The 22248-nt window shown below is 46.7% G+C and overlaps 2 protein-coding genes across 2 annotated transcripts; both read left to right on the top strand.

Moving 5' to 3' along the window:
• The first annotated feature begins 1580 nt into the window (after positions 1-1580).
• On the top strand, positions 1581-5344 carry LOC115161762 (G-box-binding factor). The gene is made up of 4 exons (XM_029712547.1): positions 1581-1692; positions 2833-4899; positions 5183-5223; positions 5309-5344. Exons 2-4 carry the CDS (start codon positions 2985-2987, stop codon positions 5342-5344), a joined length of 1992 nt encoding a protein of 663 aa, XP_029568407.1. The 5' UTR covers positions 1581-1692; positions 2833-2984.
• Positions 5345-5470: 126 nt separating this feature from the next.
• LOC115161917 (transcriptional-regulating factor 1) lies at positions 5471-20701 on the top strand. The gene is made up of 12 exons (XM_029712751.1): positions 5471-5852; positions 5987-6033; positions 8487-8604; positions 8950-9320; positions 11553-11692; positions 14550-14653; positions 14932-15004; positions 15591-15679; positions 15815-15922; positions 19897-20004; positions 20115-20202; positions 20314-20701. The coding sequence occupies exons 1-12, from the start codon at positions 5733-5735 to the stop codon at positions 20328-20330; spliced, it is 1383 nt and encodes a 460-aa protein (XP_029568611.1). The 5' UTR covers positions 5471-5732; the 3' UTR covers positions 20331-20701.
• Positions 20702-22248: the final 1547 nt, after the last annotated feature.

Genomic DNA, 22248 nt, shown 5'->3' with positions numbered 1-22248 from the left:
CTTTAATCTCTTAATGTAGAGAGAGGGAGAGGAACAGAGAATGTTACCTTTAATCTCTTAATGTAGAGAGAGGGAGAGGAACAGAGAATGTTACCTTCAATCCTCTCCCTTTCCCTACATAGGATAGAATCCTATAAGATAGAATCCTGTAAAATAGAATCCTGTAAGATAGAATCCTGTAAGATAGAATCCTGCAAAATAGAATCCTATAAGATAGATAGAATCCTGTAAGATAGAATCCTGTAAGATAGAATCCTGTAAAATAGAATCCTATAAGATGAATCCTATAGGATTTTTTGTACAGGGCTGTCTGTCTGTTGCAGACAAGTAGTCTTGTTTATAAAGTTGCAGCATTATGGCGGTAATTTGAGTCATCTTCACCCACACACACACACACTCCGTCCCTTCTGCACACACACACACACACTCCGTCCCTTCTGCACACCCACCCCCCCACACACACACACACACACACACACACACACACACACACACACACACACACACACACACACACACACACACACACACACACACACACACACACACACACACACACCTGGTAAGGTAGATGGTACAGACAATAGCCAGGTGAGTAGGCTACAGTACAGTAGACGCTCACACACGTAGTTCATTAAGACCTACTGAGACAGAGACCGTGTCTGGTTGTGTATAAACAGCCCGGCTGTAGAATTTCAACCAGTAGAATTAGAGCAGGGCTGGAACAAAGTGCATGAATTGATTGTCTGATTCATTGATTTGTAGAGCGATTGATCATTTGGACGTTTGATTGGTCGATGAAAGGGATTAGTGATAGCAATAGGAGTTCTAGTCTCTAATGTAATCTCAATTTTTTTTGTCTCTTCTGTTCATCTTTCTTTGTACTGACTTAACACCTTGTGATGTGTGTCTGTGTGTGAGACTTTGGCCTTAGTTATGTACAGGCTCCTAACCACATCCTCCTCTACCTGAGGGTTGAAGGGCTCTGTCAGTGCTAGTCACGAGACACATACTTACACACACACACACGTTTGTTTTACTATCAAACAATTTCTATTCATAATCCTATTTTCCCTAACCATAAACCTAACCCTAATTCTAATCCTAACCCTCTAAACCTAACCCTAATTCTAATCCTAACCCTCTAAACCCAACCCTAATTCTAATCCTAACCCTCTAAACCTAACCCTAATTCTAATCCTAACCCTCTAAACCCAACCCTAATTCTAATCCTAACCCTCTAAACCCAACCCTAATTCTAATCCTAACCCTCTAAACCTAACATAGCCCTTTTCTTTGTGGGGACCAGCGAAAATATCCCCAATTGTCCAAATTTTCCTTGTTTTACTATCCTTGTGAGAACTTCTGGTCCCCACAAGGATAGTAAAACCAAACACACACACACACACATACACACACACACACATACACACACACACACACACACACACACACACACACACACACACACACACACACACACACACACACACACACACACACACACACACACACACACACGGTCACACACTCACACATGCACGTGCCTGTATGTCTGAACAGTCAGTCAGTGAGATCACTGCTACAAAAGCAACAGAGCCATTCAGTCGCCTCCTGGATTACAGCCTTTATAGCATTCCTCCATTCAGTCACCTCCTGGATTATAGCCTTCCTCCATTCAGTCACTTCAAGGTATGGAAACCATTCACAGATGTAACGTTTAAAGATCAATATGTATATTAGAGATGTATGTAATACATTTGTAGTGATGAGTCAATGCATTTATCACTGTATGAGTCGATGCATTTATCACTGTATGAGTCGATGCATTTATCACTGTATGAGTTTTTGATTTGTTTGCTAGTTTACTAAATAATGAATGATAATGCTCAGTCACGCTTTGTGTGTGTGTGTGTGTACGTGTGTGTGAGTGTGTGTGGGTGTGTGTGTGCAGGAAGACTCTTGCCTCAGAGAGAGATGACTGTACTTCCTGAAACACACACACTCCCTCCATCTCTCTTTCTCTGCCCCCTCTCTATCTCTTTCGCTCTCTCTCCTCTATCCCCCCTCTCTCTCTCTATCTCTCTTTCTCTCTCTCCCCCTCTCCCCCCCCTCTCTCTCTCCCCCTCTCCCCCCCCTCTCTCCCCCCCCCCCTCTATCTCACTCTCTCATGCTTCCTACCTGGCTCATCCAACCACCTTATTATTGTCCAGGAAAACTGGACAATAATAACATGGTTGGAGACACACACACACACACACACACACACAAAAGTGTGTGTGTGTGTGTGTGTGTGTGTGTGTGTGTGTGTGTGTGTGTGTGTGTGTGTGTGTGTGTACAGTGGCAGTCATTGCAAAAGCAAGGTTAGTGTGGTTGGAAACTCTTAACCATACTGTCCTCTCTTCCACGCACACTGACACCCCCCCCCCCCCCGGACACACACACACACATAGACACATACAAACACTTTCTGTCGTTTTGTTTCCAATTGGCCCTATAGCCATTACACACAGGGTTTCATGATTCGCTCCTTTAAAGGAAAGGAGAGTTCAACTGATACTCTCTTAGTTACTCAAGGTCATGTGACAGGATGTTATATAGGACTTGCTGCCAGTGAGAATGTGTCTGTGTGTGTGTGCTTGCTTTCATGTGTGGATATGAAAGTGATGGTATGATATGGGTTAGTGTGTTAGAGAGTCTGCATGTGAATGTCAACGTCGATGTCAAATACTTTACATACCCTGTTATGTGCACACAATCCCTTTCCAATACTCAGACCCAGAAATGGGGCCTTCTTAAAGGTGTGTTAAGCCTCTCTCTTCTTCGTTGTAGGTCTGACAGTGAGAACAACATACTCCCATGAGCATCAACCCCACTACTAGATGAAGAGAACTCCCTCGCTGCAGGGCCAATGTAGCAAACCATATGTCAGACAGAGTGTTGTGAGCAGTAGCTCTGTGTTGTGAGCGAGGGTTATTGACGTGATGTCTAAGCAGCATCCTCCTATCAAGGACTCAGAGGGACTTCACCTCTCCCCTCGCCATTCCCCCCCACACTCCCCCGTGTCCCCCAAGCCCGCTCCTCTCTCCCCACTTCCCTCCCCCGTGTCCCCCAGGCCCAATCCTCTCTCCCCTGTCCACCAGCCCCTCTTCTCCCAAACTCAGCTCCCCTTCCCTCTGCCCTTCTCCTCCCTATCTCAGCCCCAGGACCTAGTAGAGACAGACATCCCTTCTGATGTGAACACATGTCAGTTACTGTCTCCCCTCTCCCAGCCCTCCCTACAATATGGCTACCAGGGCTATACCCAGGACCAGTCATACCAGCAGACAGAGACCCACCCTGACCCAGAAACTCTGCTGGACTACCACGACCACGGCTCCCAAACTAACCTCAAACATCAGCTGGACCGGGGGAAGAACCACCAGCTGGACCAGCAGACTAACACCAGCAACAGAAACCACCAGAGGCAGCTCAAGACCCACAAGAACCATCAGACTCCCAACAGCTATCAGGATCCCCTACTGGACTCCCAGACCATGTACAGCAACGAGCAGAACCAGCAGAACCATCACATGAAACAGCAGTCTCTGGACCTTCAGACTCAACTGGACCTTCAGAACTGCAACCACCATCAGAGCCAGCAGATGGAGGTGGACCATCATCAACATCAGTCTGTCCAGAGCCAGCTACAGAACCAGGTGGACCATAATCAACATCAGTCTCTCCAGAGCCAGCTACAGAACCAGGTGGACCATAATCAACATCAGTCTCTCCAGAGCCAGCTACAGAACCAGGTGGACCATCATCACCATCAGTCTCTCCAGAGCCAGCTACAGAACCAGGTGGACCATCATCAACATCAGTCTGTCCAGAGCCAGCTACAGAACCATGTGGACCATCATCAACATCAGTCTGTCCAGAGCCAGCTTCAGAACCAGGTGGACCATCATCACCATCAGTCTCTCCAGAGCCAGCTACAAAACCAGGTGGACCATCATCAACATCAGTCTCTCCAGAGCCAGCTACAGAACCAGGTGGGCCATCATCAACATCAGTCTGTCCAGAGCCAGCTGGACCATCATCAACATCAGTCTGTCCAGAGCCAGCTACAGAGCCAGCTGGACCATCACCAGCATCAGTCTGTCCAGAGCCAGCTGGACCATCATCAACATCAGTCTGTCCAGAGCCAGCTACAGATCCAGAAGCACCAGGTCAGACTCCACATCCTAGCCCAGCTCCAGAGACAAGAACAAGGACAGGGAGGGGGCTACTGTCCCCCACAGTCCCCTTCACAGAACCACAGTCACATCCAGCAGCACACACACATCTCCTACACTCAAACACAGACCCACGCACAAAGCTCCTATCTGTACACACAGGCCCACGCAGACCAACAACCAAGCCCCTGTTTGTACACACAGCCAGCACAGAGCCCTCTAACCTCTGTGGAACCCACCTCACCCTGGTACCCTGGTCCCCAGTCTTACTCCAACCCTTTCCCTCACTTCCACTCCCATCCCAACTCTAACTTTAACTCTCACCCTCAATCCAACCCCAGCACTCAGCCCCATCTTCAATCCAAGTACAGCCTCCTCCCCAACTCCAACCCTAACTACAGCCCCAACCCTATCCCCAACCCTAGCCCCAACCCTACCTACAGCCCAAACCCTAACCCTACCTACAACCCCAACCCCAGCCCCAACCCTAACTACAGCCCAAACCCTAGCCCTACCTACAACCCCAACCCTATCCCCAACCCTAACTACAGCCCAAACCCTACCTACAGCCCAAACCCTAACCCTACCTACAGCCCCAACCCCAGCCCCAACCCTACCTACAGCCCCAACCCTACCTACAGCCCTAACCCCAACCCTACCTACAGCCCCAACCCTACCTACAGCCCCAACCCTAACCCCAACCCTACCTACAGCCCCAACCCTAACCCCAACCCTACCTACAGCCCCAACCCTAACCCCAACCCTAACCCCAACCCTAACCCTACCTACAGCCCCAACCCTAACCCTAACCCCAACCCTAACCCTACCTACAACCCCAACCCTAACCCCAACCCTAACCCCAACCCTACCTACAGCCCCAACCCTAACCCCAACCCTAACCCCAACCCTACCTACAGCCCCAACCCTAACCCCAACCCTAACCCCAACCCAAACCCTACCTACAGCCCCAACCCTAACCCCAACCCTAATCCCAACCCTACCTACAGCCCCAACCCTAACCCCAACCCTAACCCCAACCCTACCTACAGCCCCAACCCTAACCCCAACCCTAACCCCAACACTAACTACAGCCCCAACCCAAACCCTACCTACAGCCCCAACCCTAACCCCAACCCCAGCCCCAACCCTACCTACAACCCCAACCCTAACCCTACCTACAACCGCAACCCTAACCCCAACACTACCTACAGCCCCAACCCTACCTACAGCCCCAACCCCAACCCTACCTACAACCCCAACCCTAACCCCAACCCTACCTATAGCCCCAACCCTAACCCTACCTACAGCCCCCACCCTGACCATAGTCCCTACTCTTACCCTCACCTCAGCCCTCAATCCAGCCCCATACCCCATCCTAACCAGCCCGGCCCAAGCCCTTCCTATATTCCCTACCCTAACCCTAGCCCTAGATGCAGCCCTCTCTACCTCTCTCCCCCTCTCCTCCTGCGTGGGGGGTGGGAGTCAGAGAGGGGGGTAAGTCCAGCCGTCCAGCAGATGACCACAGAGAGGAGAGGACCACACGTGAACCACCTGAATCAATTGAATCACTTGAACCATTTCAATCAATTGAACCATCTGAAGCCTCTCTACTCGCCCCCAGCACAGCAGACACAGGTACAGTAACATCCTCCCAAGGGGAAGTCTGGGCAGTCTGTGTTAGCTCGCTGAGCTAACAACTAAAGCATTAAGGATATCTGATATACTGAACAGAGTGTGTTAAATTCATGTTGGTTTTGTTGCTCTTTTAGATGACATTGAGAGAACATTTGGGAAACTATGAGACACCAAACTGCAGGTATGCTGGTGTGTGCGTGTGTGTGTGCATGTGTGTGTGTGTGTGTGCGTGTATGTGTGTGCATGTGCGTGTGTGCGCGCGTGTGTGTGCGTGTGTGCGCGCGTGTGTGTGTGCGTGTGTGTGTGTGCATGTGCGTGTGCATGTGTGCGCGCATGTGTGTGTGTGTGATTGTGCGCGCGTGTGCGCATGTGCGTGTGTGTGCGTGTGTGCGTGTGTGCGCACGTGTGTGTGTGCGTGTGCGCGCGTGTGCGCGCGTGTGCGCGCGCGCGTGTGTGTGTGTGTGTGTGTGTGTGTGTGTGTGTGTGTGTGTGTGTGTTAGGTATACAGGGTTTTCTGCATAGAAAGGTCCTTGGCTGCCCGCCTAAGTGTTTTTTTTGGGGGGGGGGAATAAAAAATATATATACAGAGGGTGGGACAGGGAAATTTAATAACATTACTTGTGCTACTTCTAAAATTAAATTTGTTTATTGGTCGCATACGATTTTAGCAGATGATATAACACGTGCAGTGAAATGCTTACATGCAGACATAGACAGTACCAGTGTAAAGTTTGGACACACCTACTCATTCCAGGGTTTTTCTTTATTTTTAGTATTTTCTACATTGTAGAATAATAGTGAAGACATCAAAATGATGAAATAACACATAGAATCATGTTGTACCTAAAAAAGTGTTGAACAAAACAAAATATATTTTATATTTGAGATTCTTCAAAGTAGCCACCCTTTGCCTTGATGACAGCTTTGAACACTCTTGACATTCTCTCAACCAGCTTCACCTGGAATGCTTTTCCAACAGTCTTGAAGGAGTTCCCACATATGCTGAGCACTTGTTGGCTGCTTTTCCTTCAGTCTGTGGTCCAACTCATCCCAAACCATCTCAATTGGGTTGAGGTTGGGTGATTGTGGAGGCCAGGTCATCTGATGCAGCACTCTATCAATCTCCTTCTTGGTCAAATAGTCCTTACAGAGCTTGTGTTGGGTCATTGTCCTGTTGAAAACCAAATGATAGTCCCACTAAGCTCAAACCAGATGGGATGGCGTATCGCTGCAGAATGCTATGGTAGCCGTGCTGGTTAAGTGTAACTTGAATTCTAAATAAATCACTGACAGTGTCAACAGCAAAGCACCCCCATACCATCACACCTCCTCCTCCATGCTTCACGTTGGGTACCACACATGCAGAGATGTTCTCCTACTCTGCGTCTCAGAAAGATGCGGCTGTTGTAACCAAAAATGTGGACTCATCAGACCAAAGGACAGATTTCCACTGGTCTAATGCCCATTGCTCATGTTTCTTGGCCCAAGCAAGTCTCTTCCTCTTATTGGTGTCCTTTAGTAGTGGTTTCTTTGCAGCAATTCGACCATGAAGGCCTGATTCATGCAGTCTCCTCTGAACAGTTGATGTTGAAAGTAACAGTGTGTCTGTTACTTGAACTCTGTGAAGCATTTATTTGGGCTGCAATCTGAGGCTGGTAACTCTATTGAACTTATCCTCTGCAGGAGAGGTAACTCTGGGTCTTTCTTTCCTAAAGCGGTCCTCGTGAGAGCCAGTTTCATCATAGCGCTTGATGGTTTTTGCGACTGCACTTTAAGAAACTTTTGTTCTTGAAATTGACTGACCTTCATGTGTTAAAGTAATGATGAACTGTCGTTACTCTTTGCTTATTTGAGCTGTTTTTGACTACCTCATGAACTGGTTGAGAGAATGCCAAGAGTGGTGCAAAGCTGTCATCAAGGCAAAGGGTGGCTACTTTGAAGAATCTCAAATATAAAATATATTTTGATTTGATTAACACTTTTTTTGGTTACTACATGATTCCATGTGTTATTTCATAGTTTTGATGTCTTCACTATTATTCTACAATGTAAAAAATAGCAAAAATGAGTAGGTGTGTCCAAACTTTTGACTGGTTTGAGCATAGGAACACATCCCTAGCCATGGCAAAATGCATATAATTGCAGGAAATTAGCTTTCAAACTACAACATTTTAATCAGCTACATTAAAAAATGTGTAGAATTACAGGAAATTGGCTTTAAAACACCAACATTTCTCTCCGCCAAGATGGGGGCCTCAAAAAAGTTTTGGACCTGGGCTTTTACCAAATTCAGCCATGCGGACGCGCTGACCGCGCCCATTGCCACCCCCTGCCACGCCCACCACCTAAGACACATTTTGATCCAATATGGTGTTTCTATTGATTATGATGATAATAATATTGATTATGATGATGATGATATTGATTATGATGATAATAATATTGATTAGGATGATGATGATATTGATTATGATTATGATGATGATGATATTGATTATGATGATGATGATATTGATTATGATGATTATCATTATGATGATGATATTAATGTGTGTGTGTGTGTGTGTGTGTGTGTCTGTGTGTGTGTGTGTGCGTGTGTGTGTGCGTGTGTGTCTGTGTGTGTGTGTGTGTCAGCAGGTTGCTGTGTTCTGTGTGTCAGAGGGTCTTTAAGAGTCTTCCTGCTCTGAACGGACACATGCGCTCTCACGGAGGACTCCGAGGACAGACCGGCAGGTCACAAACATACAGAACGGTGAGATGACACACACACACACACACACACACACGCACATGCACACGCACGCACGCACGCACGCACACAGACACACGCACGCACGCACGCGCACACACACACACACACACACACACACACACACACACACACACACACACACACACACACACACACACAATACTTCTCTATCCCTGAAATGTAAATTCAAATGAAATGTATTCATTTATATAGCCCTTCTTAGATCAGCTGATATATCAAAGTGCTGTACAGAAAAACCAGCCTAAAATCCCAAACAGCAAGCAATGCAGGTGTAGAAGCATTCTCTCTTTCTCATGTCTCTTTCTCTCTCTCTCGCTCTCTCAGCAGAAGGAAGGGGTGATTCCAGGGTCTCCTGTCCCCATAGTGATGCCTGTCTCTGTGCCTGTCAGACTCCCTGCCTCCCCCCTTCCATGCCTGGAAGAGGAGCGCCAAGAGGGGGAGGATGAGGGAAGGAACGAAAGGAAAAAAGACAAGAGGAGGTATCCCCATCGCCACTCTCCTCTTGTCCTGCCCTGCCAGTCCACTAGGGGTGTTGTGGTGTTCCAGAGTGTTCTGCGTTCAATTGTTCAACTGACCTACTACACCCCTCCTCCCTTGCTGAGGCCAGACAGGGAGGGCACTGGGCTATACTGCTCTCTAACCACGAGTGATGGTGGCATGCTAATGTCCGGGGAGCAGACAATAAAGATCAAACCGTAAGAACATCACCCCTTACTAACCTCCTACCAAATCACATTACCCCTTACTAACCTCCTACCCAATCACATTACCCCTTACTAACCGCCTACCCAATGACATCATCCCTTACGCCACCCCTTACTAACCTCTTGCCCAATCACAACGCCCCTTACTAATCTCATACCCAATCACCCCTTACTAACCTCCTGCACAATCACATCGCGCCTTACTAACCTCCTACCCAATCACATCACCCCTTACTAACCACCTACCCAATCACATCACCCCTTACTAACCTCCTACCCAACCTCCTACCCAATCACATTGCCCCTTACTAACCTCCTACACAATCACATCGCGCCTTACTAACCACCTACCCAATCACATCACCCCTTACTAACCACCTACCCAATAACATCACCCCTTACTAACCTCCTACCCAACCTCCTACCCAATCACATTGCCCCTTACTAACCTCCTACCCAATCACATCACCCCTTATTAACCTCTTGTCAAATCACATCACCCCTTACTAACCTCCTACCCAATCACATCGCCCCTTACTAACCTCCTACCCAATCACATCACCCCTTACTAACCTCCTACCCAATCACATCGCCCCTTACTAACCTCCTACCCAATCACATCGCCCCTTACTAACCTCCTACCCAATCACATCACCCCTTACTAACCTCCTACCCAATCACATCGCACCTTACTAACCTCCTACCCAATCACATTACCCTTACTAACCTCCTACCCAATCACATCGCGCCTTACTAACCACCTACCCATTCACATCATCCATTACATATCCCCTTACTAACCTCCTACCCAATCACATCACCCCTTACTAACCTCCTACCCAATCACATCACCCCTTACTAACCTTCTACCCAATCACATCAACCCTTACTAACCTCCTACCCAAAACAACCCCTTACTAACCACCTACCCAATCACATCATCCCTAACATCACCCCTTACTAACCTCTTGCCCAATCACATCGCCCCTGACTAATCTCCTACCCAATCACATCACCCCTTACTAACCTCCTACCCAATCACATCACCCCTTACTAACCTCTTGTCAAATCACATCGCCCCTTACTAACCACCTACCCAATCACATCACCCCTTACTAACCTCCTACCCAATCACATCACCCCTTACTAACCTCCTACCCAATCACATCACCCCTTACTAACCTCTTGTCAAATCACATTACTCTTACTAATCTCCTACCCAATCACATCGCGCCTTACAAACCTCTTACCCAATCACATCGCCCCTTACTAACCTCCTACCCAATCACATCACCCCTTACTAACCTCCTACCCAATGACATAACCCCTTACTAACCACCTGCCCAATCACATCATCCCTTACATCACCCCTTACTAACCTCTTGCCCAATCACATCACCCCTTACTAACCTCTTGTCAAATCACATCGCCCCTTACTAACCACCTACCCAATCACATCACCCCTTACTAACCTCCTACCCAATCACATCACCCCTTACTAACCTCCTACCCAATCACATCACCCATTACTAACCTCTTACCCAATCACATCACCCATTACTAACCTCTTGTCAAATCACATCGCCCCTTACTAACCACCTACCCAATCACATCACCCCTTACTAACCGCCTATCCAATCACATCATCCGTTACTAACCGCCTACCCAACCACATCACCCCTTACTAACCTCCTACCCAATCACATCACCCCTTACTAACCTCCTACCCAATCACATCACCCCTTACTAACCTCCTACCCAATCACATCACCCCTTACTAACCGCCTATCCAATCACATCATCCGTTACTAACCGCCTACCCAACCACATCACCCCTTACTAACCTCCTACCCAATCACATCACCCCTTACTAACCTCCTACCCAATCACATCACCCCTTACTAACCTCCTACCCAATCACATCACCCCTTACTAACCTCCTACCCAATCACATTACTTTTCACTGATAATTCCCCCTTTCCACCCAGCCCTTTCAGACCTGAAGCTTGACTTAAATTGTTCTGTGTTTTTTTCTTCCGTCAGCTCAGTTGAAACAAACCCACTGTAATCAATGAGACTTGCTACACCGGCTGCAGTGATGCATCAGAATGCAAGACTTGCATTACTAAACCATCTTTTACGCTTCAAGTCTATTTTTAGTGCAGAGAAACACATCTGTGAAGCATATGCAACTATGATTGGTTATTGACCTATCACTCACAGGAGGATCAACGTGGGGATTGGATTTCAGGCTGATGTCCCACCTCTTCAGGACCAAAGACACTCTCACTCAGACACCCACAATGCACTGGTGTTGTGGACGCCCTGGGATGCCCTGGAGAACGCATCCACCCAGCACAGAGGTACACACTCACAGCTAACGCATTAGTACACCCGCTACAATCATGCAGTACAGTATACAGCAAGCAGTTTAGCAGTTACACCGGCAGGCCCCGGTGGCAATATATTAATAAAACCAAAAGCTTACCTTGACGTGGAAGAGTTCCAGTGTTGGATAGCCATACCCAACTAACTAACATAGCATCCCTCTCTGTTTTAGCCAGGTGTTTGAGTAAGCTAAACTAGCTAGCTGCATTTGCTAGCTAAGAAAGTGAAAGCGAAAAAAAATACTGTGAAATATAGCTAGCTCTCTCTCTCTCTTGCTTCTCTTTCATTTTTGAATGAATTAATTTGTTCAAAACTGTTCAACTATTGTCTTTCTCTCTCTTTGAGTCAACTACTCACTACATTTGATGCACTGCAGTGCTAGCTAGCTGTAGCTTATGCATTCAGTTCTAGATTCATTTTCTGATCCTTTGATTGGGTGGACAACATGTCAGTTCATGCTGCAAGAGCTCTGATAGGTTGGAGGATGTCCTCCGGAAGTTGTCATAATTGCTGTATAAGTCTATGGAAAGGGGTGAGAACCATGAGCCTCCTAGGTTTTGTATTGAATTCAATTTACCCAGAGGAGGACGGAAACCCAGATGTCCTCCGGCTACACCATGGTGCTACCCTACAGAGTGCTGTTGAAGCTACTGTAGACCTTCATTGCAAAACATTGTGTTTTATTCAATTATTCGGTGACGTGAATATATCTATTGTAGTTTTATCTAAAAAGGATAACTTTTTAAATGTTTTAATATTTTATTTTTCTGAAATTCACTGAGGATGGTCCTCTCCTTCCTCCTCTGAGGAGCCTCCACTGAAACACACACACACACACACACACACACACACACACACACACACACACACACACATTTGGCTGTGTTTGAGAAGTGGATCATTTATTTGTCAACTAATTATCACTTCACCAATTACTGTCAAAATATAAACTGACAATATTACATGTTCAAACCACCTTTTCTCTTGGACTTTACTATCAGGGAAAAGTGTGAAGCGATATCTGAAATGGATGGTGGAATCATGGGAAATCGTAGACATGGGAACAAAAATGTTTTGACCCACGTGTTTACAATACATGACTGAAAGTATGTGGACATCTGCTCGTCGAACAATTAATTCCAAAATCATTGGCATTAAATATGGAGTTGGTCCTCCCTCCTTTGCTGCTCTAACAGCCTCCAATATTCTAAGAAGGCTTTCCATTAGTTCTTGGAAAATTGCTGTGAGGACTTGCTTCCATTCAGCCAAAAGAGCATTTGTGAGGTCGGCACTGATGTTGGGCGATTAGGCCTGGCTCGCAGTCAGTGCTCCAATTCATTCCAAAGGTGTTCGATGAGGGTTGAGGTCAGGGCTCTGTGCAGGCCAGTCAAGTTCTTCCACACCGATCTCAACAAACCATTTCTGTATGGAACTCACTTTGTGGATGGGGGCATTGTCATGCTGAAAGAGGAAAGGGCCTTCCCCAAACTGTTGCTAGAATGTCATTGTATGCTGTAGTGTTAAGATTTGCCTTCATTGGACCTACGGGGACTAGACTGAACCATGAAAAACAGCCCTAGTCTATTATTCCTCCTCTACCAAACTTTACAGTTGGCACTATGCATTGGGGCAGGTTGCTTCTCCTGGCATCCGCCAAACCCAGATTAATCCGTCGGACTGCCAAACATTGAAGCATGATTCAGCACTCCAGAGAACACGTTTCCACTCCTTTACAGTCCAATGGCGGAGAGCTTTACACCACTCCAGCCAATGCTGCTCGGTCATGGAAACCCATTTCATGAAGCTCCCGACGAACAGTTCTTGTGCTGACGTTGCTTCCAGAGGCAGTTTGGAACTCGGTAGTGAGTGTTGCACCCGAAGACAGATTATATTTATGTGCTACGTGCTTCAGCACTGGGTGGTCCCATTCTGTGAGCTTGTGTGGCCTACCACTTTGTGGCTGAGCCGTTGTTGCTCCTAGACGTTTACACTTACATAATCAGCACTTACAGTTGACCGAGGCAGCTCTAGTAGGGTAGAAATGTGATGAACTGACTTGTTGGAAAGGTGGCATCCTGTGACATTGCCACATTGAAAGTCACTGAGCTCTTCAGTACGTGCCATTCTACTGCAAATGTTTGTCTATGGAGATTGCATGGCTGTGTGCTCCATTTTATACATCTGTCATCAACGGGTGTGGCTGAAATAGCCGAATCCACTAATATGAAGGGGTGTCCACATACTTTTGTATATATAGTGTATAAAAATGTATACATTGATGGGGAATAAACACACTGACACGGCCACTACATGATCTGAGAGAAAACTTTGTGGGATAGTATAATTAAAAAATATATTTTATTAGATAATAATGTACTACAGCTGCATACTCCATTATGCAGCTGTTACATTTATCAGAACTGTATTTTTGACCTTTTATCAATTTTCAACAACCGTTCCTACCCAACCACCCACACAACCACCCACACAACCACCCACCCACACAACCACCCACACACCAGGGCTGGGGTCAATTGGAATTGAAGGCAGTCAGGAGGTAAACTATATAACAATTCAACATTAGAAATATATATTTTTTTCAATTACTTTTAAGTTTTTTTATGTTTTAATATTAAAATTAAAATCACTTCCTGAATTGACTTCCCAGCACTGCCACACACACACAATACACACACACACATTCTGTACAAAATCATGTAGATTGAGAGTGTGGTCATGTTCCATCTCAAAAGAGATAATATCTCTCTCTCTCTCTCTCTCTCTCTCTCTCTCTCTCTCTCTCTCTCTCTCTCTCTCTCTCTTCCTCCCCAGTGGAGTGTCTGTTGATGATGTCACGTTCCAGTGTGTGTCCAGGGGGCGGGACTAACTCTGAGTATGCCCTGCACAGCCTATCCGAGAGCAGAGGAGACTTCCTGGTCAGAGTTTACATTTACATCACCTCAATCAATCACATGTTGTTTTGTCTCTGAGGGAAAAATCAGCAACATTAACACAGAAAAGACAGAATGAAGAAACACTAATCACTGTGTTGTAATGTCGTGTCCTAACCTAACCTCAGCTCCAACATGTCGCCTCTGGCTACAGTAGCCTTCTACTTTGTATTGTCTAATCAATAAAATCAATCCACCAATAAATCAGTCGATGAATCAGTCTTGAGATTTCCCTCATTTCCTCTCGCTGTCTCCACCTCTAGGAGACTCTGGAGAAGATGCTCCTTCAGCACTGGCCGATGCCAGCCAACTCTCTCTCCTCCTACCACTACGCAGGTGTGTGTGATTCACACACTCAAACACTGTCTAAGCAGTTCCATACATAACTCTCTGTCTCTCTCTCAATTTCTAAATTCAATTTGCTTTATTAGCATGACGTAACAATGTACATCTTGCCAAAGCATACTTTGGAGATGAAGTGATACATTTACAATATTAACATAATTAAAAATGATAATAATCATTATTGTCGATGATAATCAAGATAATCAAGATTGTCAATCAGTAACAGCAATAATCTAGGGTAAAAATAACAATGGTATAGAGGACATGTGCAAGTTGGTTGGTCTGTCAGACACTCTCTCACCCTCTCTGTCTTTCTCTCTGTCTTTCTCTCTCTTTCTCTGTCTCTCTCTCTTTCTCTCTCTCTCTCTTTCTCTGTCTCTCTTTCTCTCTCTTTCTCTGTCTCTTTTTCTGTCTCTCGCTCTCTCTCGTTCTCTCTCGCTCTCTTTCCCTGTCTATCTTTCTTTCTCTCTCTCTCATTCTCTCTCTCTTTCTCTCTCTCCCTCCCTCTCTCTTTCTTTCTCTCTCTTTCTCTCTCTCTCGCTCACTCTCTTTCTCTTTCTCTCTCTCTCTGTCTCAGGGAGTGATAAGTGGAGTCCAGTGGAGAAGAGATTGGTGAAGAAAGCCTTTATGATGTACCAGAAGGACTTCCACCGCATTCAGAAAACAGTACGGAACACAACGCTTTTCACACCCTCACTAACTACTATCACTCTATAGATTTTTGGACTAACGCGTGTGTGTGCGTGTGTGTGTGTGTGTGTGTGTGTGTGTGTGTGTGTGTGTGTGTGTGTGTGTGTGTAGGTGGGGACTAAGTCAGTGTCTCAGTGTGTAGAGTATTACTACACCTGGAAGAGGAGGCTGCGTCTAAATGTAAGGACCCCAGTCGGGCTGGCCAGCACACTGCCTGAGGTAAATGTAAGGACATTGAACAGAAAGCTTATGGAATATGTTAGCACGTGTAAAGAAACGTGCACATACAATCAGCCTTGTTGAATGCTGCATCACTTTCTGTTTTCCAGTGAAGGCGTTGAGTCATTAGTCTATCCAGGGCTTTTACATAGTCACGAAGTAAAGGAAGCCATTTTAGATTGCTGGGACCCAGACTGTCTCTGCTCTTTGATAAGGGGGCACAATGGTTAGGGAGGGACTTGAGGAGGTGCCCCACCAATAAGGAGCTCTCAATAAACAGATCACCTGACCTCTCTGGGCCAATGACTGTATATCTGAATGGACAGAGCCATTGATCACATGACACCAGTCATTCCTTTGGGAAGATTCAAAAGTGCATTTGAAGCCAAGGAAGTTTAAGCTTCTCCAGGAAATGAAGTTGCAGGCTAGCTTAGTGCTGCCCCCTCTGATTGAGTATCTCAAGTTGAAGGCCAACCAGGGTACTGCAGGCTGCCAATAGCTACTAAATTATCATTATCATGTCTTCTGAGTGATTTAAACATAATCAGGGCATACATCTAGTGTGTTAGAACCAATTATTGTCTCATGATTGTCTTCTAAACATGTATTTATTCACATGAAGATTGACAGGGGCGCAACTTTCACTGGGGACGGGGGGGATATGACCCCCCCCCCCCACACACACACACACATTCTGAAATGTTATTTTTGTCCCCCCGAGTTTTATAATTGCACTGTGATACAAAACGCAGCACCGGTGTGCTTTAGGACCATGTGGATTCCTCAGAGCGGTCGGGTAGGCTGTTTTCCGGTTTCAGCCAGCTGGATTTAGGACTGTACTGGACACCACAGAGCATGCGGACAGGCTGTGTGAAGGCAAAGCTTCTGAAAGGCTGGCATATAGGATCAGCACAGGAGAGATGATCAGAGGCAGTTGCTGTCTGTGTTGCACTTTTTCTCAGAGTTGTAAAAGCAAGCATAGCAGAAACTGGCTACTCTTTAGTTGAATGATCTAGCTGGCAAGGTAACTGCTGTTTGACATAATTGTTTTTATTTATTCCCAGTGCTGAGCTAGAAGTGTAACTTACATGTTATGTTAGCTAATGTTTCATCCCCTCTCCACTGAAGTGAATGAACTACTAGCAGCTAGATAGCTAGCTAGTACCTACCACAGCCAATCCAGCTCTAGCTAGCCTCTAGCTATCTGTCAGGTAGCAGTACCTAAAGGCTGTTGTGTGTATGGAAATATTTTGTAGCCTTTGTTTTGTCCCATTTCAACAGAAGTACATTTGATGATGTACCATAGTACCATTAGCTAGAGCTAGCCAAACGTTGGCTAACCTTAGCTAGCTAGCTCACTAACTTTAGCTATTATTTTTACCTCAATAACACTAGACTTGAATCAAATGATGAAAACAGTGGCCAAACGATTGAAGACCAATATATTTTGACATTTCTTCAGCGTAATGTTAGTTTTTATTAGTCAGTATACTAATGTAATGTCATTGATCTGTCAGTTTCCCTAGCTAATTCCCTAGTTTTCACACTGACATGGTATTAACAGCTCTACAGGCTTCACTGTCATTTTGCACAGTCAGTACACAACACTATGCTCATCATGTCTCTTAGCAGGATCAGATGGTGACAGGTGTCCCAGCAGGGTCAGACAGCCAGGGAAGACCAGTCTACGGAGCTCAGGTGAATTTTGCAGTATATTATAACAACCAGTGAATGGATACAACGTTCCATCTTGAGTTGATGGGTTGGCTACAAGTCTGGGATCTGGGAATAATAATTTCAATTATTGAACCATTGATTCTACTCTTGGATAATATAATGTATAAATGTACACCAAGGTAATTCTTTGTCATGCCTCATCTGAGCAGGATCAGATGGTGACTGGGGTCTCATCAGGGTCAGGCAACCAGGGGAACTTCCATAGATACAACCTTTTATTCTCTCTGTGCAGCAAACACTGGACAAGCAAGAAGCTTCAAAGTTGGAACTGTTTTAAGGCAGTCTGATAAACCGCTAAAGTTGATTTTTAAACTGTATCAAGGTTGATAGAGGCTTTTCCCAATGACACAAAACATGTAAAACAAAAAATGTGAGGAAAGACTTGGGAGACACTAGGAGAGATACCTATTTAGGCAATCCTTAGCTGCTGGGCTACTCATTCCTGGCCCTTGGGGTCTGTTGTACTGTTGGATGTCACTCTGGCCTTGGCCTAAGACACCTGAAACCAATAAGGAATGTTTCACTAAGATCCTAAAGCTGGGTGTGTTGGGTTGGGGCACAGCAGGGCCGTGGACCTCTAGGTACTATGTACTATTAGTACTATTAGGCCTATGATGTGAATTGCATGGAGGATGTACCGCTTCAGTGTGTTCATGTGTAGGAGGTGTATGTCTGTTTTTGTTAAAACTATTGTTTTTCAAACATTTCCCTTAAGACATTAAAAAAAAGAGATGGGAAGGAAGTTGTTGGGGAGAGAGTTATTAACTAGACTGGTGGGGGTCAGGCGTGCAGGCGGCTCGGGCTGGCTGGGAGGCTCGGGCTGGCTGGGAGGCTCTGGCTGGCTGGGAGGCTCGGGCTGGCTGGGAGGCTCGGGCTGGCTGGGAGGCTCGGGCTGGCTGGGAGGCTCGGGCTGGCTGGGCGGCTCGGGCTGGCTGGGAGGCTCGGGCTGGCTGGGAGGCTCGGGCTGGCTGGGAGGCTCGGGCTGGCTGGGAGGCTCTGGCTGGCTGGGAGGCTCTGGCTGGCTGGGAGGCTCTGGCTGGCTGGGAGGCTCGGGCTGGCTGGGAGGCTCGGGCTGGCTGGGAGGCTCGGGCTGGCTGGGAGGCTCGGGCTGGCTGGGAGGCTCTGGCTGGCTGGGAGGCTCGGGCTGGCTGGGAGGCTCGGGCTGGCTGGGAGGCTCGGGCTGGCTGGGAGGCTCTGGCTGGCTGGGCGGCTCGGGCTGGCTGGGAGGCTCTGGCTGGCTGGGAGGCTCTGGCTGGCTGGGAGGCTCGGGCTGGCTGGGAGGCTCGGGCTGGCTGGGAGGCTCTGGCTGGCTGGGAGGCTCTGGCTGGCTGGGAGGCTCTGGCTGGCTGGGAGGCTCTGGCTGGCTGGGAGGCTCTGGCTGGCTGGGAGGCTCTGGCTGGCTGGGCGGCTCTGGCTGGCTGGGCGGCTCTGACTGGCTGGGAGGCTCTGGCCGGCTGGGCGGCTCGGGCTGAAATTTCATATAGAGGATGTCTTAAAGACACTCAAAAAGTTAAGTCTTTGTACTTCATTTGTAAGAGTTGTTCATTTGTTAGGTGGAACACAATATTGATTACTGAATTATCATTGATATAGTTCAGTCTTATCAATCACTTACCTAGCTTGATGACTGCTAGAAGGGCTATGGGTCATTTTAGATTGTGTAGAAATACAGGAAATTAGCTTTAGATGCCCCCAAAAATGGGAGGACCCTCAGACCCTCCGCCAAGTTATGACCCCCCCCCCCCCCACTTCTAAAACCAAAGCTGCGCCCCTGTAGATAGACCACGAAGATTGTCATTTTCCCCTCACTATAATGGGGGGGTCTTGTTTTCTACAAACAATGCCTGCAGTACCGTGGTCGGCCTTGAACTTTGTGGCTTCACTGAGAGGGGGCAGTCGTTCTCCCCTGCTCTGGGCCCACAGCCAATCACATCGTCTCCCTCGTCAGCGGGGACTACAATGACAGACAGGTGAGTGTCTCTGTGGAGAGAAATAGAGACAGAGAGAGTGCAATGTTTACTGTCCATTTCAAATAAAAAAAAACTATGTTGTTTTGTGTCTTCTCACTTTTGTTTATTGTTTATTTCAGTTGCTTAGGCAATATAAACACTTTTCCCATTGCCAATAAAGCTCATTTGAGTTGAACTGAAAGAGAGAGAGAGAGAGAAGCCCGACAAGGTATAGAGAGAACCTACCAGACTAGCTGTCAGTACTACTGTAACCTGTTCTCTCTGTAGGTCTATCCATCTCAGCCCACCATGAATGGTAAGATGGGGCTCCACGCCATTTCCACACAGAATGCCTGCCAACCGATCCACAGTAGTTCCTCCTGTCCCCTGCTGCAGGTTGGTTCTGGTTCTGGTTGCTTTAGCCCAGCCCTGGGAGAGGTAGAGAGGCCCAGCAAGGCTCACTTTTATGGGCCGGTCTGTCTGAGCATGTCCCCCTCTCTATTCAGCTCCAGTCCCAGACCGAGCGACTCTCCCCCCCAGCGCCAAGCACCACACACAGCCTACCCCTCTATACCCCTGTAGGGCATGTGCCAAGTAAGAGAGATACCTTCTATCTATCCATCCAGCAACTTCTCTACTGTATATTCTCTTGTCTGTCTGTCTGTCTGTCTGTACTGTGTTCTCATCTCTCCTCCTCTCCTTCAGGGTGTTCTCTAAAGTGAAGAGTCGTAATGCTCACATGAAGACACGTCGCCATGAGGACCATCAGGAGGAGCAGCACTGACCCTAAACCCTAAACCCTACACCAGCACTGACCCTAAACCCTAAACCCTCCACCAGCACTGACCCTAAACCCTAAACCCTACACCAGCACTGACCCTAAACCCTCCACCAGCACTGACCCTAAACCCCAAACCCTACACCAGCACTGACCCTAAACCCTAAACCCTACACCAGCACTGACCCTAAACCCTAAACCAGCACTGACCCTAAACTCTAAACCCTATGTAACCGATGTGAAATGGCTAGTTAGTTAGCGGTGGTGCGCGCTAATAGCATTTCAATCGGTGACGTCACTCGCTCTGAGACTTGAAGTAGGCTTTCCCCTTGCGTTGCAAGGGCCGTGGATCTTGTGGCGCAATGGGTAACGATGCTTTGGTGGGTGTCAGTTGTTGATGTGTGCAAGGGTCCCTGGTTCGAGCCCGGGTTGGGGCGAAGAGAGGGACGGAACCTACACTGTTACACCTACACCAGCACTGACCCTAAACCCTACACCAGCACTGACCCTAAACCAGCACTGAACTTAAACCATCAGGACAAGCCCTCTACTGCCCTCTACAGTCCAACTCATTACTGAGATCATCATACAGGGCCGGATAACTTTTGAACGACTGGGGCCAAGGCTTAAGGCTCAGTTCACTGCTAGAACCTTGGTAGGAGCATTGTTACATCTCCAAAACCCATAAGGTCACACTTGAAAACACTGGTGATCTAACGAGGCCTCACACCACTGTAGAACAACATCAGTAGATGTGTCGTTGCCTTCCCATAGCCACTTCGTATGCATACTCGCTCCGGAATGGGAAAAATATTCTTTCTATTTTATCCAGTTAAATTCAATTATATTCCTATTACTAAAATATCATATGATATAAAATAAAGCATATCTTGTCTGCTAAATGAACCAGCCTACGGCCTATAGCATGGCTCATAGCCAGATAACATACAGTAGGCCAACACATAGCGTTTTGTTCTGAAATACCTTTTCTTTATAATGTTTCTTTAGAGCTGCCTAAATTAAATCATGGATTTATTGTGATGGTGTAGACTATATTACTATGATTTATTTAGTCTGTTTTTTTTTAAATGTAGATGTTCCAAAGGTCTGCATCAGTGGCTTGTATGTGTGGAGGCCTGGAGATAAACGTGTTTATGTTAATTAACGGTCAGTTATCGTGAGGCCGGCAGACATTTGCGTGACAATAACCGGCTGACAAAAAGTCATGACCGCCACAGCCCTAGATGAAAGATGCATCATTAAAACACTTGTAAGCCTTTAAGTTCCATTGCTATTGGGAAACCGTTAGGCTCACATTGATCTGGTATCGTTTCGTATCAGTTTATATATGAGTTCACAGCAGAGTTTGAGGATTATATGGCTGCGTTTACACAGGCAGCCCAATTCAGATTTTTTCCCCCCACAATTATTGGCGTGAGAGCTGATCTGATTGGTCAAAATACCAATTTGTGTAAAAAGATCAAGATTGGGCTCATTAACTTCTTGAGGCTACCTGGGACGTTAGCGTGCCCCCCGTGGCGCACCCTATCAACAGCAGGTGCATTTCAAGAGCGGCAAATTTGAAACCAAATAAATGTACAAATTCAAATTTCTCAAACATACAACTAACTTACAGCCTTTGAAAGATAAACATCTTCTTAATCTAACCACGTTTACCGATTTCAAAAAGGTTTTACGGGGAAAGCATAAAGTTAGGTTATGTTAGGAGAGTACATTGACAATAGCGGTGTGCAATGCATTGTCGATTCAAAGACAGGCTTCACCAAAACCATACAATCAGCTAAAATTATGCACTAACCTTTTACAATCTCCATCAGATGACACTCCTAGGACATTATGTT

Source organism: Salmo trutta, chromosome 25 (assembly GCF_901001165.1).
Source record: "Salmo trutta chromosome 25, fSalTru1.1, whole genome shotgun sequence".
Taxonomy (NCBI): Eukaryota; Metazoa; Chordata; class Actinopteri; order Salmoniformes; family Salmonidae; genus Salmo; species Salmo trutta.
The sequence above is the reverse complement of the archived record's forward strand: the minus strand, read 5'-3'. Positions and strand labels throughout refer to the sequence as shown.

What these genes read in the sequence shown, in the direction of transcription:
- LOC115161762 (XM_029712547.1), top strand. Translation starts at nt 2,985, where the DNA reads ATGTCTAAGCAGCATCCTCCTATCAAGGACTCAGAGGGACTTCACCTC. An exon ending in CAGCCCCAACCCTACCTACA is followed by an intron (nt 4,900 to 5,182) that starts GCCCCAACCCTA and finishes CCCTACCTACAG; the next exon opens with CCCCAACCCTAACCCCAACC. An exon ending in TAATCCCAACCCTACCTACA is followed by an intron (nt 5,224 to 5,308) that starts GCCCCAACCCTA and finishes CACTAACTACAG; the next exon opens with CCCCAACCCAAACCCTACCT.
- LOC115161917 (XM_029712751.1), top strand. Translation starts at nt 5,733, where the DNA reads ATGACCACAGAGAGGAGAGGACCACACGTGAACCACCTGAATCAATTG. An exon ending in CCCCAGCACAGCAGACACAG is followed by an intron (nt 5,853 to 5,986) that starts GTACAGTAACAT and finishes TTGCTCTTTTAG; the next exon opens with ATGACATTGAGAGAACATTT. An exon ending in CCTCCTGTCCCCTGCTGCAG is followed by an intron (nt 20,005 to 20,114) that starts GTTGGTTCTGGT and finishes CTCTCTATTCAG; the next exon opens with CTCCAGTCCCAGACCGAGCG.